Source organism: Phytophthora sojae, assembly GCF_000149755.1.
Source record: "Phytophthora sojae unplaced genomic scaffold PHYSOscaffold_9, whole genome shotgun sequence".
NCBI lineage: Eukaryota > Oomycota > Peronosporomycetes > Peronosporales > Peronosporaceae > Phytophthora > Phytophthora sojae.
The window spans coordinates 2,903,653-2,917,142 of NW_009258123.1; the positions used below are offsets into that span (position 1 = coordinate 2,903,653).

The 13,490-nt window shown below is 55.4% G+C and overlaps 5 protein-coding genes across 5 annotated transcripts; 2 read left to right on the forward strand and 3 right to left on the reverse strand.

Moving 5' to 3' along the window:
- Positions 1-374: 374 nt before the first annotated feature.
- PHYSODRAFT_451202 (hypothetical protein) lies at positions 375-1,452 on the reverse strand (the record flags this gene model as incomplete). Its single annotated transcript, XM_009536840.1, has 3 exons — positions 375-854; positions 1,088-1,257; positions 1,362-1,452. Coding segments are annotated over 3 exons (741 nt in total), but the record flags the coding sequence as incomplete, so codon positions are not given.
- A 219-nt stretch (positions 1,453-1,671) lies between these two features.
- On the forward strand, positions 1,672-6,257 carry PHYSODRAFT_521725 (hypothetical protein; the record flags this gene model as incomplete). The annotated part of the gene is made up of 4 exons (XM_009536841.1): positions 1,672-2,029; positions 2,084-2,820; positions 3,195-4,957; positions 5,024-6,257. The coding sequence occupies 4 exons, from the start codon at positions 1,672-1,674 to the stop codon at positions 6,255-6,257; spliced, it is 4,092 nt and encodes a 1,363-aa protein (XP_009535136.1).
- A 347-nt stretch (positions 6,258-6,604) lies between these two features.
- PHYSODRAFT_338943 (hypothetical protein) lies at positions 6,605-10,060 on the reverse strand (the record flags this gene model as incomplete). Its single annotated transcript, XM_009536842.1, has 4 exons — positions 6,605-7,797; positions 7,859-8,150; positions 9,188-9,517; positions 9,611-10,060. The coding sequence occupies 4 exons, from the start codon at positions 10,058-10,060 to the stop codon at positions 6,605-6,607; spliced, it is 2,265 nt and encodes a 754-aa protein (XP_009535137.1).
- Positions 10,061-10,603: 543 nt separating this feature from the next.
- PHYSODRAFT_318573 (hypothetical protein) lies at positions 10,604-11,692 on the forward strand (the record flags this gene model as incomplete). Its single annotated transcript, XM_009536843.1, has 1 exon — positions 10,604-11,692. One exon carries the CDS (start codon positions 10,604-10,606, stop codon positions 11,690-11,692), a length of 1,089 nt encoding a protein of 362 aa, XP_009535138.1.
- Positions 11,693-12,404: 712 nt separating this feature from the next.
- PHYSODRAFT_420330 (hypothetical protein) lies at positions 12,405-13,439 on the reverse strand (the record flags this gene model as incomplete). Its single annotated transcript, XM_009536844.1, has 1 exon — positions 12,405-13,439. A coding segment is annotated over one exon (1,035 nt), but the record flags the coding sequence as incomplete, so codon positions are not given.
- Between the last annotated feature and the right edge of the window lie 51 nt (positions 13,440-13,490).

Consider the following 13,490-nt stretch of genomic DNA (forward strand, 5'->3'; position numbering starts at 1 on the left):
TTTGTCAACTGCAGGAGCGCCCAGTACTTTTCTGTCATCCGCAATAGCAAACAAAACAAGGGGGTGAGTACGTGAGTGTCGCCGCGCTTTCAAACGATGGAGCATACGCACTCGGTACATGGAGGGCACTACCAAAGGAGTCGTGCTCATAGTACAACAAGGGGCTGCTGGTCATAGTGTACTGAAGATCGTGCGGGTGGACAGTTGAATAGCCTCGGAACTGGATGAGGTCCCCTTCGCGCAACGACAGATAGTACTTGGCGCACATGGAGCCGAAGAACGCGACTTCAAACACGCCAGTAGCATCGACTACAAACCCACAAGAAGTGAGGTTAGAGACGCAAGCAGTTGCAAGTAAAAATCTGACGTTACTTACCAACGACCGCGTTGAATGCGAAGGGGAACGGATTCGCAACGTCGGGATCCCCCATGTTCATCACCTTGGATTTTACTCGGATAGCTCCAATCATGGGAGGAAGTGCTTTACGAGTAGCCCCCGGCTCGCTGTTCTTCTTAATCTGATCAAGAACCTCCAGGATGGTATGGATCTTCTTGCATTCGGGCGTGAACAGATCCGAGCAATACTCCGGGTTGATGTTCCACGCCACCACAGAGCTGGGTCCAGTCTCCTGCCCATCGTTAGACCCATCCGAGCCTTCAGGGCCGCCATACCGTCTAGCCCAATCGCTCTCCAGTTCGTCAAGCGGCGAGTCTTCGTCCGGGACTCCACCCGTGAAGCTGCACGCCCAATCGAGCGTGTAGTGGTCCGACCGCAGCGGCAAGTAGTACGCGCGCTCCCCCGCCAACGGCAGCAGCTCCACTTCTCGCGGATGCTGAGTCGACAGAAACTGAAGCTCGTCGTCATTGCTGCGAGCGCCGTAGCGCCGCGCAAGCACCTTGTCGGGCAGCACTCCGTCCTTATTGGACGACGTGACTTGGACTTCCTGGAGCACGACCACGCGCTGCTTCTGCTTGTCGTCCTCTGGGTCCTCACCGAAGACCTGAAACTTCTTGACCTGCAGCAATCACAATGGCATCATAATGGTTAGGAGACGTCAATTGACCAGCCTCAATGTAGAGCGCTCACGCTGACGAAGCTGTGCGCTGCGAGCTCCCGCGTCCAGACGAGCTGGTTGAGCTTGGGATCGAGCACCGCCTTCATCTTGTGGCGGCCGTCGCTCAGCAGCACGTCGAACACGTCGCGCGCTCCCTCGAACTGCTGCCCGAGTCGGTCCTTGAGCGCCGGGTCCGCCAGGTCTGTTGATGGTAGGTAACAAGCAGCCAAGTGGTGGAAAGTGTCAGCAACCTGTAGCATCGATAGGGTATTGAACTTGTTACAGGTCGACGACCACGCCACGTACAGCGATAGACGCCGAGAACTTGCACCCGCACCGTGGCCCCATCGGCGCTGTCCTGCCAGAGTTGGCGCAGGCCATGGGTCGTCAGCAGCGACGAGGACGCCGCCGTCGTCACCGGCGTCCTTCCGCCCATACCTGCGTTGTTTTGAAATATGCTCTTGTTTGCTTCTGTATAGTTCCAAATAAGAGCACATTTCAATATACATGTATTATGTATACTTGCAATAGTGGCATCTAAGTTCGCGAACTTAATGATACCACGTTTTGAATTTGCCGCCCACTCTTCAAACACAGTTGTATTATATCAACAGCGATGACCATTGAAGCCGCGGCCTCCACCTCTGCCGGCTCTGTAGCTCCGCGCCGCGTGGTCTTCTCAGGCGCGGAAGTGATCGAGTACGACGCGGATCAGGCGCCCGTGGTCAAGCTGTGCGGCGCTGCGGGTGCACCGGACGGCGGCGCCCTGGCCCTCGAATGCCAGGCACGAGGCCTCGTCGACTCAACCGCCGCCAACATCGATCACAATGACGCAGCGCATACGCTGACGCTCCAGTACGTAGAGGAACTGCAGAGCTTCCTGCGCCAACGCGGCTTTGAGCCAATGAGCGACGACCTGCGCGAGCTGCAGACGCAGCGCCGCGTCGTGGAGCTGCTGCTGCTGTGGGCGTCCGGTGCTGACCCCGACGCTCTCCAGGTAGAGCAGGTAGAACAGGTAGAACAGGTAGAACAGGACAAGGAGAACCAGAGCAGCCTCAAGGCGCTGGACGTGCTGGACCCGGCGACGCTGCGGCGCGCGCAGCTGGCCAAGAAGCAGCTCGAGGGCCTCGTGGACGACGGCTACGCGTTCGGACGCCGCTTCATGTCGGTGGTCGCGTACGTGGAGACGCTCGAGAGCCACGAGCTGCTGATTGCGGCCAAGGAGCACGGACTGGAGCCGCCCAAGCTGGACGACAAGCAGGGAGCAGCTGTCAAGGCGCTGGACAGGGAGCTGCTCGGACTCTACGGCACGGCGGAGGGGCGGCCGCTGAGGTCGCTGACGCTCCGGCAGCTGGTGACGGAGGCGGAGGCTCGGGGGTTCATGGGGCCTGGAGGAGAAAAGGCCAGAGATGCCAAGGGCAAGAAGAGCAAACGCGCGTGGGTGGATCTGCTGCGGCCCGTCATGGTGACGGAGGTGAGGGCGGCCAAGATCCGCGAGCAGGAGGAGGAGCTGCTGAGGCAGAAGCTCGTGGCGGAGCTGGAGCGCAAGAAGCAGAGGGAGCAGCACCAGCGCGTGGTACAAATCATTGAAACCGTGATGAAGCAGAGTGTCGGTGCTGACTGTGCGGAGCCGGAGGACGATGACGGTCTCGAAGACAACCAGGGCACCACCAGCAAGCAGTCGAAGCAGTCGCCCGACGAAGCTCGAAAGTACCTGAAGGCTCTAGCCAAGAGTGTTTGCATACCTAGCGAGGCGCAGGAGGATGTTGTTATGAGGGAATGAATCAAGGGTGCACTGCATACTTCACTTCGCTTGGCTTGGAGTCTGAAGTCCATGGGCAGAGCGTGACGCGGGGTGTGGAGACCTCGCCACTTGAAACGAACGCGCGGGAAATCTCGACTATTTTAGCTGCGCCAGGAATATTCTCCTCTCCTGAACAAAGTTTGGTCAAAGCGAGTTGCAAGGCTGGTATATGTGGGCTATCTAAAGCCCATGCGTCGACAGCCAACAACAGAGACGGACGACTCAGCACCGGAGCGTGTGGCGCTGTTTTCGTCGTCTCGCAGGCTCTCGGGTGCATTGACGCGGTGTTTGTGAAAGAAGACTCGACTTGGGCCATCCCGACCCCGATTCCAGAGCCGCCCGCCCCACACATGACAACGTCGAGGGGGCCCTTAGCCAAGATGTCGTCATTGCACCGTCGCCAGTCCGCGCTGAATCTGCCTACGAGCGATGACGGGTCCAGTACCAGTCCTCCATCAGAGATCCAGCCAGCTCTGTCGCTCACAGACGTTCAAGATAATGAAAATACCTCGCAAGGGGAGCCCTCGCCCACATCTCGGAGTTTCCGCGACAAACCCAGCAAAACGTCGGGGCTTTCAAGTCGCAGCAGCGGCAGACAATTCCCATTAGAAACAAACCCGGAACTCTACGACTCGCAATCAAGCGCGACGGAACTCGGTCAACAAGCGTCCGATACTCAGCGCAGTCGACGGGGATCTCGCTCCAGACACCTGCGGACACTTTCGAGAGATTTTGTACTACCTTCGATGCCTTCTTCATCCGTCCGACACGAAAACCTGACCAGTCTCAAGGACCAGTTCCTCAAAATCAAGGAGCGGTTCTCCCCGTCCGTCCTACCGCTGTCGAACACTTCTACCGCCACAGTGACGCCGTCGTGCTTGGTTTCTGAGGTCACAACAGTAAATAACAGCGCGTTGACCACCTCGTCGTCCGATCAAGCCACTACCACCCAGGTATTATCATCCATACAAGCCCCGCCAGACCATCAGACCGAAGGCAGCTGGGAACTACCGCAGGCTCGAGTAGAGCGCTGGTATCGGGAGGACGACTTCTTCAAGGCCTGCATCACTTGCTGGACGATGGAGGCTGGGGCTGCCATTGTCTCCAAGGTGGCGCGAGTGGTCTCCGAGTGGGCTTTGGACACCTCCAGTACCAGTAGCCAGACCCCACCGTCTACCAGCTCGAATGCCATTAACCCGGACGTGTCACTGCAATGGATCGGGCGACAGCTTTGGGCCGTCACCGTTTCACTGCCGCTCACGCGCTCGGGAGAGCTTCACGCGGAGCATATTACGCTGGCGCATCGTATCAACCAAGCTGTAGCTGAGATCTCCAAGCAAACGAGCTCCCCGTTCATTGGATTGCCGACTGCGGAGACTCCAGCGGCTGGCGTTGCCAATGAGGAGAGCAGTGATCCGCAGCCTCCGCTCTCCCCTATTCAACTTACGAGGAGTGACGACGACGACCTGAGCCAGGAGAAGCTCCAGTTGAGTCCCTTCAGCACGCTGGTGGCGGAGGATATCGAGGTTCTGCGGCTATCACAAGCTCAAATGGCCGACAAGAAGAGAGAAGACGGAGATAGAGCTGAATCTCGTGCGGATGGAGAGCGGCAAAGAGAGGAGGCGGAGATGTCGGCCGATCGCGGCCAAAACGACGAAGAGGAGGAAGAAGACAGCAGCGAGCAAGTCTCCGCACTCCCGTTGTCGTGGTCCATGCTCTCGTTATCGTCGCAGCCCTCGGGATCGTCAGAGCATGCGTCGTTGCAGGGGGAATTATCTATCACCGACGACGACAGTATAACGGATCCAGTGGCCCACCTGGCTCCAGAGAAGATGGGCTGGCTCAAGAAGAAGAAACGCAAGCAACACGGCCTCGGCAGCGCCTGGCAGCCGCGCTACTTCGAGCTCAAAGGCAACCGGCTGTACTATTTCGCTAGTGAAGCCGACGGTCTTCCGCGTGGTGCTGTACTGCTGGACCATGCACTCGTTCAACGCGGTCGTGGTGACCACGCCATGGCCTTCAGTATCTCGAGTGCGAGCTCACACCGGCGACTGCAAGTCCTCAAGTTCTCAGCCAGACTCACGCACCAAGTCTTCCCGTACGTGGTATGGCTGAGCTATACTGCATAGCGTCACCTAACTCTGCGCTTGTCTTGTTGTTGTAGGCGGAAATCAATTGAGCTGCGGGTTGTTGAGGAGACGGAGGCTGCTGTGTGTGCGTGGGTAGCAGCACTCAACCGCGCCTCCTTCTACTGCAAACTAGCATCAGCCACAGCCGGCTCTTCATCGACGCTACCAGCTCACTCCTCGTCGTCGTTTGGACCCTTCTCGACCCCCCACAAGAAGCGGAAAACGCCGTTCTATCGCTTTCGGTCCCCTACAGCAACCAAGGCGGCACTCGCGTCTTCAGCGCTGTCACTATCAGCTGAGAAGGAGCGGCAGGACGTGGAAGACGCCGACACGGAAGAGCTGCGGACCACCACCGCGCGCTGGACGGCATCGTACCAGCAACTGGGGAGTGTGCAGTACTTACGCGAGACCGATCCGCTGCTGTGGGAGATCCACCCGCCAGAGCAGATTGCGATCCGCAAGAAGGCGGCACGCGCGCGGACACGCGGAGACTACCTGGCCATCTTCTCGCGGCATGCGGAGACCTTCGCTCAGATCTTTTTGCCTAGACCGCAGCCGATCTCCCTCGAGCAAACGCTGCGTGACATTCTACCCGAGTTATTCCTCATCAATGACACATTATACGGTGGAGGCGAGCAGCAGCAACAGCAACAAGCAGCGGAGCAAAACGCCGGTGATTCTTCGACTCAACCGCAACAGAACCGCGGTCTTGAACACATCTTTGAGGTGCTCGATGCCCACATCCAGCGCTTCGCGGCTGCCCCCGAGGAGCGCGTGCGCGCTGTGAGCGCCTTGTTGCAGGCGTGCGCACGAACGATCAGCGGCGGCGACTCGTACTTCGTGGTGCATCGATTACTGGGCAACCCGAACCTGATCATCCGACCGGCTGAGGCGCGAGGACGGCCCATTGAGATCGACGTGTCGCCCGAGCGTCCGAGCCGCTTCCTGATCACTGTGTTTAGCGCCTTCTCGTTCCATTTGCTGGACGACGTGGAGCGCTTCGGCGACTCGAACGACGCGAGCGGCGGTGGGATGACGCCCGCCCCGCTGCTGCGAGTTCGGACGCGGCATATTCAGGAGTTTGACTTCGCCAGCGGAACGTCCACGCGCTGGCTGCGTATCGATGTGGAAGGCCGCAAGGAAGACGGCAGTCCTGGGCATGGCGGTGGAGGTGGAGGCAGCACTCTCGGACGTTGGGGCAGTCGGCGGCAGTCGCACGAAGGTGCTGCCGAATCGCGTATCGGAGCGTTGTTGGATGCGCTGTCATGATGCAGAGCTTGTGTTAGCTCTCAATAGACCGCCGCAGCGTGGAAGGGTTCATAGTACGGCCTCAACGCTCGCCCAAATGTCCGATCTCGAGAATAGCGTCCATTGCACGAAGCGATGACGCTCGGCACCCCAGCCAGACCAAGACGCCGCTTTCACCTCGCCAACTGCTGCCTTGGCTCAAGAAGTAATAAGGCTGATAAGCCCGCGAAGAATGTAATAAGCGTACGCCTGACTACGTAGTGCTGCCTACGCACTCTTACAGTCAAAGTGGTCGGTCAAACACATTAGACAAGTAAGTATGGACAAAACTCCTCCTTTGACCGGACGTATAGTTTGTTTTTTGCCATCTATGTGTGACCACTACTCCTCTCGTTTTCTCGAGACGTCTTCATTTGATCAAACCAAAGCAGGAGTTCTGACTGAACCATCTCTGAGCATGAAGTGTCTGTAGCTCCTGGGAATCGAAGTCGAGCCTGCACGCAGACGCGCTCGGCGAATTCCTCAATTTCCTCTTCGACCGGAAGATAGACCATCTTTAAACCAGCACGAGTTGGAGTGGAGACCGTAGCTTCGACCTCCAGCTTTCCCGTTTCCTCCTGTAAATTCCGAGAAGAAAGCTCAACTCTTAATGACTCCCGCGAGAACGGCAGTGGCCCTTTCGACGGCGCACCAATGTCGTTCCTCATCCAGACGTTCCACTGAAATCCGTGGCAAAAGCGCCTCCCAGACAACACATTATCGTGAATCACGCGAATAGCTGACACCGTCAAGTCGCTCAAAGCTACGAGATCATCTGTGCATGGCCCCCAGTTCAAATGGTCCAGCCCAGTCAAGTGCTTCGGATGAACCTGCAGCGACAGCATCCACAGAGCAGTCGATATGTCGTCCATCCCGCCTAAATCGCGCAGGCGATGGCGATTCTTGGACACAAAGCGCACACAATCCATCGACAGGAAGAAGTTGGCTCCTAGAGCGAATGGCGGCAGTTCACGCATCGGATACTGCTCGTAAGGGAGGTAGTGGCGCGGGGCAGGATTCCTGTTCGGCGGGATTTTGGCGATACTTTGTAGAGCGCGCACGTGACCAACGTAGAAGCGACGAAGCGGACCCAAGCGCTTCAGCCACGCAGCGATATTATCCAGACGGAAGTACAAGTTGTCGTCTGCCACCATGATGTACTGAGAGTCCGGGAATCGAGTCGCTGCAAAGTGGAAAAACTCCTTCGTTTTATCTGCAAGGCGGCCGTACGCATCATCACAACCCAGCTCATCCGTCAATAGGTCGCCGTAAACCTGCTTCTCCAGCTCCACAGACTCCCAAATTCCAGAGTTGTAAGAATCTCCGCCAGCTCGCGACGCGTGCGGTCGACATCCCAGAAAAACCACCTTGACTCCTTGAGGTAGAACGGATTTACTCGCCCATGTCTCTCGGATCGCCTGTCGAAAGGGGAAATTAGACACGACCGCCGTCCTCACGCCTACCAGAAGCATCGGGTCAGATGCTGCCTTATCCCCTGGACCGTAGCTCTGGATCCCGTTGTCTCCGTCGTGCTTCCGCCCACTCCACAAGCGACTGCAGATATCCTGCTCGATGCCTCTTACCATCTTTCTCAATCTCCTGGGCAATGTGCGCGTTGAACTCTGTGTTATTCACTTGTGTGAACGTAACAGGAGACGATTGAGGATACGATCCTCGATCCTCCAGTTTGAACGATCCCGAACGCACCAAGAAAGCTCGGGCGGTACAATTGCCGAGGTGATGAAACCAAAATGTCGACTGGTCGATGGGGGAGCAGTGGACAATCTCCTCGTTGACCTCGATGCAGAGACTCCCTCCTTCGTACAGAGTTTCAAAGAGCTGGTTACTACTGCCGGGGCGAAGGTCGATCAGTGTCTAGAACATGACTGGGGACTTCTCGATTGCCCTATCGGGTGGACGAACGATCCGGATTGCGGTCACTGGGTCCTCGACGTCATCATCATTGGCTTCTAGTGTCCTTGACTCGGGCGGCAGCGGCCCAGCGAAGCAGCAAAGCGCACAATTCAACCAGAGCAGAGGACCAGCCAACTTCATTGTTGCGATCTTTTGCCGATCTTTTGATGTGCATCAGAAACGTTCTATTTTTTTTGCTTTACGTTGGTCAGAAGCGCTATTATATTTTTTATTTTATCGGTCAGCATGATTTCCTTACAAGATTAATTACGTTGCTCAATGCATGTTAACTCCTTAAGGCGTAGTGACAGCTCTGGTAGTTCTGAATTCGCTCATAGAATTTCTGAAGCTCAACACCTAGTTGAGTAGCAATCTCATCGCATGATAACTGCTCAACAGCTCCGGGAAAACTCAAGCGAGTCTCGGCACACATTCGAAGCGCATACTCTGAGCAATTGCCTTCCTCGTGAAGGTACGGCACTTTAATTCCAGCGTGGGAGGGCGTAGAAATCGTTGTAGTAATTCGTAGACAGCTCGTGTTCTCGACAGTGAATCCAAACTGAAGTGTCGAATCCGTGGCAAAAGCCGCGATTCCTCAACAGATTGGCGTGGATTTCACGAATCGCCAGCGAAGATAAATCTCCAAATACCAGTAGAGTTTCGGTGCAGGGTTCTAGGCGAAGAAACCCGAGTTGTGGGAAATGTTGAGCGTGTGCCTGGGCTGTTAGCATCCAGAGCGCAATTGTGATGTCGTCCATGCCGCCAAGGTCCCGGAGGCGACGGCGGTTCTTGGAGATAAACTTCACGCAATCCATTGACAGGAAGAAATACGCTCCAATCGCGAATGGAGGCAACTCAGGCATAGGATACTGCGTCCTGGATAAAGTATAGCGAAAACTGGTTTCCCGCGTGGGTACTTCCTTGGTAGCATGTTGTACTGAGAGCACTTGGCCGCTGTAGTATCTCGTCTGTGGCCCGAGGCGTTTGAAGTGATCCACCAGCATATCTGCGCGGACGTAAACGTCATCGTCGGCAATCATCACGTACTGGGCATGAGCAAACCGCTTGGCTGCTACGTGGTAGAATTCCTTCACTTTGTTTGCGAGATCGAGATACGTATCGTCACAATCGAGTTCGTGTGTTAGCAAGTCACCGTACATCAGTTGCTCCAGCGCAATAGCGTCTCGTAGACGTCGCCGCTCCCAGTCGTTCTCGTCCGAATTCAATCTTGAACCTTCATCCACGCGAGCTATAGGCCGACACCCCAGAAAGACGACATTGACACCATCAGGTAGTGCGTCTTTGCTCGCCCAAGTCTCGCGAATCGCCTGCCGGAGCGCGAAGTTTGTAGCGATTGCGGTTTTTATTCCGATCAGAAGCACCAGACACTCTGCACTTTGGTCGGCAAAATGAAGTCCTACCTCATTCTGCTCAAGAGCCTTCAGTAGGCTTTCATCTCGCTGTGATTGCTGCAGTGTCGCCCACTCGAGGAGGGACAAGTCGTAGCCTTCACGCAGCCGATTCCTTCTGGCTTGTGTGCGCATATCCAGATGATCAGTGAACTCGGAGCCTTCCATCACAGTAAATCCTACTGCAGGGGACAGCCAGTATCGCTGTCCAACAGGTTCCTCAGCGCTGCTGACGTCGCTCAAATACGCCCGAACTGAAAAGCTCCCAAGCTGTTGAATCTGAATCTGCGACCGCGTGCTTCTGATAGCAGAGCAGCCCAAAGTCGCGTTGTCCACCTCGAAGCACAAACTCGTCTCGCCGTACAGCACGTTGAACAGCTGAGCTCCGCCTTGTCGGACGTTGATCTTGGCAAATAATTTCACCGGCGGGGTCTCAACTGAATCATTGAGAGGATAGAGCATCTCCACGGTCGTAACGGGGTCCTCCACGCAGCTCTCTACGCGATGCGGAGCTGGTGACAGCCCGGGTCGAACCCAATGCATGTAACCAGGCCCATGTCAAGAGAAGCCTTCTTGCAGCCATGCACATCAAATCCGCGATCTTTCGGTGTGCGACGCCACTTCATCAAAGAAGACCCTCAGCCCCCCCCCCCTCCCCCTGACACGGCAATGCTCATTTGTCTGCAGCTCCTTGTGTTTGTTGCCGCGGTAGGCATTGTCGTCCATGCCGCGTTGCCCCAGGGTCCGCCAGAGGGGGAGGACCCGATTCTCAAGTTCCTCATCAACCATCCTACGAACGGCTCGGTGGTGGCGCTGCCTCTGAAAGTCTCGTGCCATATGAGCGTCAAAAGCATCGAGTCGTTCTCGGCGCACTACGCGGGGATGCTGGCGTGCATCGAGATTCAAGACGTGGAAACCAAGTGCAACCCGGTCCTTGATTCCGATATCGTGTTCGACGAGCTCCCGCAAGGCCACCACACTGTTCGAGCCTTCATTACAGACGACATGGACCATGGCGCGCATCGCCATTTGACGGAGGCCGCGACATTTGCCATCGTGAGTACTGACGAATTTGACGAATACAGTAAGGAAGTGGTGCAGCGAAGACAAGAGGAGCTCGAGTTGCCCAGAGACTGGGATATCCTGACGTGGGCGCAGCAGCAACAAGATACAGGGGATAAGGCCGATAAGGCCTCGTCAAGTGGAGAGGCTGACGACGTGCAGCTTGTAATTGGGGTCAAGACTGCCGTTCTGTCAAACTTCCCTCGTCGCCAGGCTATTCGAGAAACTTGGGGGAGACAAGCGCCTCTGTCCAAAGTCAAGGTTTTGTTTCTTGGTTGCAATCCCAACATGCTTGGTATCGACGATGAGAGACATCGACAGCTCTTCAGAGATGCGGTTGCGCTAGAGAAGGCAGCATACGGCGACTTGCTGACGGAGGAGCTGGACTGCCAAGACGCGTATGAGCTCCTTCCCGACAAGGTGACGAAGTTTTACCACTTTGCAGCGATAAATTTCCCTCAAACTTCGTACGTGATGATCGCAGATGATGATATTTATCTACGGGTCGATAAACTGGTGAAGTTGCTCGACGGATTGGATAGCACGAAGCGCGTATACTTGGGTCAGGCGTGGAATTCGGTATTCAGCAGAGCGTCGACCCCCGTTCGAGAGGAATTTCACAAAAACTATCTGCCAATGGAGCAATATCCCATGAGTCAGCTTCTGCCGTACGCGTTTGGGGCCCACCACGTCATTTCAATGGATTGTACTCGCTTTATTTCAAAGAACTATTGGCGACTGCGAGGAATGAGCGGACTGGACGACGTGAGCGTGGCGCTGTGGCTCTTGACGATGCAAGTTCGTTTGAAACATACCCAGACGTTCGCGCATCTCACGACTCAGGCGTGCAAAAACACCTTAATCTCATTTGCCGAGTTGTCGCCGCTGGGCATTCGAGCGATTCACACAAACCTTCTCCGTGGGAATGAGTTTTGCGACGACTTCGATCGCACGGCGTCGAACGAATATAAGGCGCTCTCCCCGCTAGAAATTCTGGCCACGCAGGGCTTAACATCCTCTGCGGCCAATTGAGTAGATAGCAGTGAAAATTTTGCAAACTTTACGTAGATTCTGACTGTCAGAGTGACGCAGGTCAGGGCTGTTTAACCCAACATTTCACCGACGGTGCAATTCGACTATCCGCTGGAAATCCACACTCATAATCCTGAGCCACCAGCGATAAGCTTATCAACGGTCTACGGGGCGTTTCCATGTCTCTTTGCAGTTCCAGTAGGACCAAAGCGGACGCGGTGTTGAAAGGCGTGGCGCGGATTGAGATATTTTAGAACAGTTTGCTTGTTTGTTTTTTCTTTTCAGTTGTGGACAAGATGAAGAAGGGGAAGAAGAAGAAAAACAACGTGAGAGTAGCTGTGGACTTTAATATAGTTTCTGTACCAAAGTGCTACACATTGGCTTGTTTGTGTGGTAGAGTCTCTGACCCTCCACGAAAACTGTGAAGCTTCGACTCGACCATTTTGCCGATCTGTGTACAAGCAGTGGCGTTAACCGCGCTGGGGAAGCTTAAACGAGCCTCAGCGCATACCCGGCACGAGTAGGCTGAAAACGTTTCACTGGACGGAGAGTACGACACTTTGATCCCAGCGTGGGAAGGCGTTGAAATAGTCGTTGTGATCTGGAGCAGGTCAGGATTGTCAGCGTTCACAATGCCAAACTCAAACTGTAGGCGCTCTGGATAAGTAGGCAACACGCGGAGCAATCCATCTTCCTTCGCGTCGCCCGATGCTTTGAGCCACAATTTTCGGTCGAATCCGTGGCAGAAGCGGCGTTGCTCTTGCAAGTTGTTGTGAACTTCTCGAAGTGCCAGTGGGGACAAGTCCCCAAATGCCACAAAGTTATCGCTGCATGGTTCTGCGCGTAAGTAGCCCAGCCACGGCAAGTGCTGGACGTGCACTTGGATTACCAGCATCCAGAGCGGTACCGTGATGTCGTCGATTCCGTTAAGGCCGCGGAGGCGACGTCGATTCTTGGAGACAAACTTCGCACAGTCCATTGAGAGGAAGAAGTACGCGCCCATTGCCATCGGAGGAAGCTCTGAGAGCGGATACAGTTCCTTGGGCAAGGAATAGCGCAAACTGGTGTCTCTGTTGGGCCTATCTTTTCGAACATGTTGCACCGATGGCACCTGCCCACTGAAGTATCGAGTCTGCGGGCCAATGCTTTTCAGATACTCGAGCAGTTTGTCCGCTCGAATGTAGACGTCATCGTCAGCGAGCATCACAAATTGAGCACGCGAGAACTGCGTCGCTGCAACGTGTAAGAACTCCTTCACCTTGTCCGATAATTCCAGGTAAGAGTCGTTGCAGTCGAGCTCGTCCGTAAGCAGATCCCCATACACCAACTTCTCCAGTTCGACAGCTTCTCGGAGGCGCCTGCGTTCCGGTGTCTCGGGAATAGAAGCATCGGCGACAAACGATATCGGACGACATCCCACAAAAAACACTTTAAGGCCGCGATGCAAAGCGTCCTTTCTGGCCCAAGTTTCTCTAACCGCCTGTCGAAGTGCAAAATTCGTGTTCACCGCTGTCTTGACTCCAATCAAAAGCACCAACTCTTCCTCATCATCCGTAGCTGCTCCAGATTGAAGACCCACACGATCTTCCTCGAGTCTTTGGAGTATTTCTTGAGGTCGGCGTCGCTGTTGCTCGGAAGCCCACTCCGTTAAAGAAAGATCAAATCCAGCCCGGTACTTCCCTTGTCTTGAGCGCACATAGTCTGCAGTGCGTGCGTCAAACTGATCATTGCTGACAACAGTAAACGTAATCGGCTGCGACGTCCAGTACCGCTCGCCTTTGGGCTTTCCTTCCTCGTC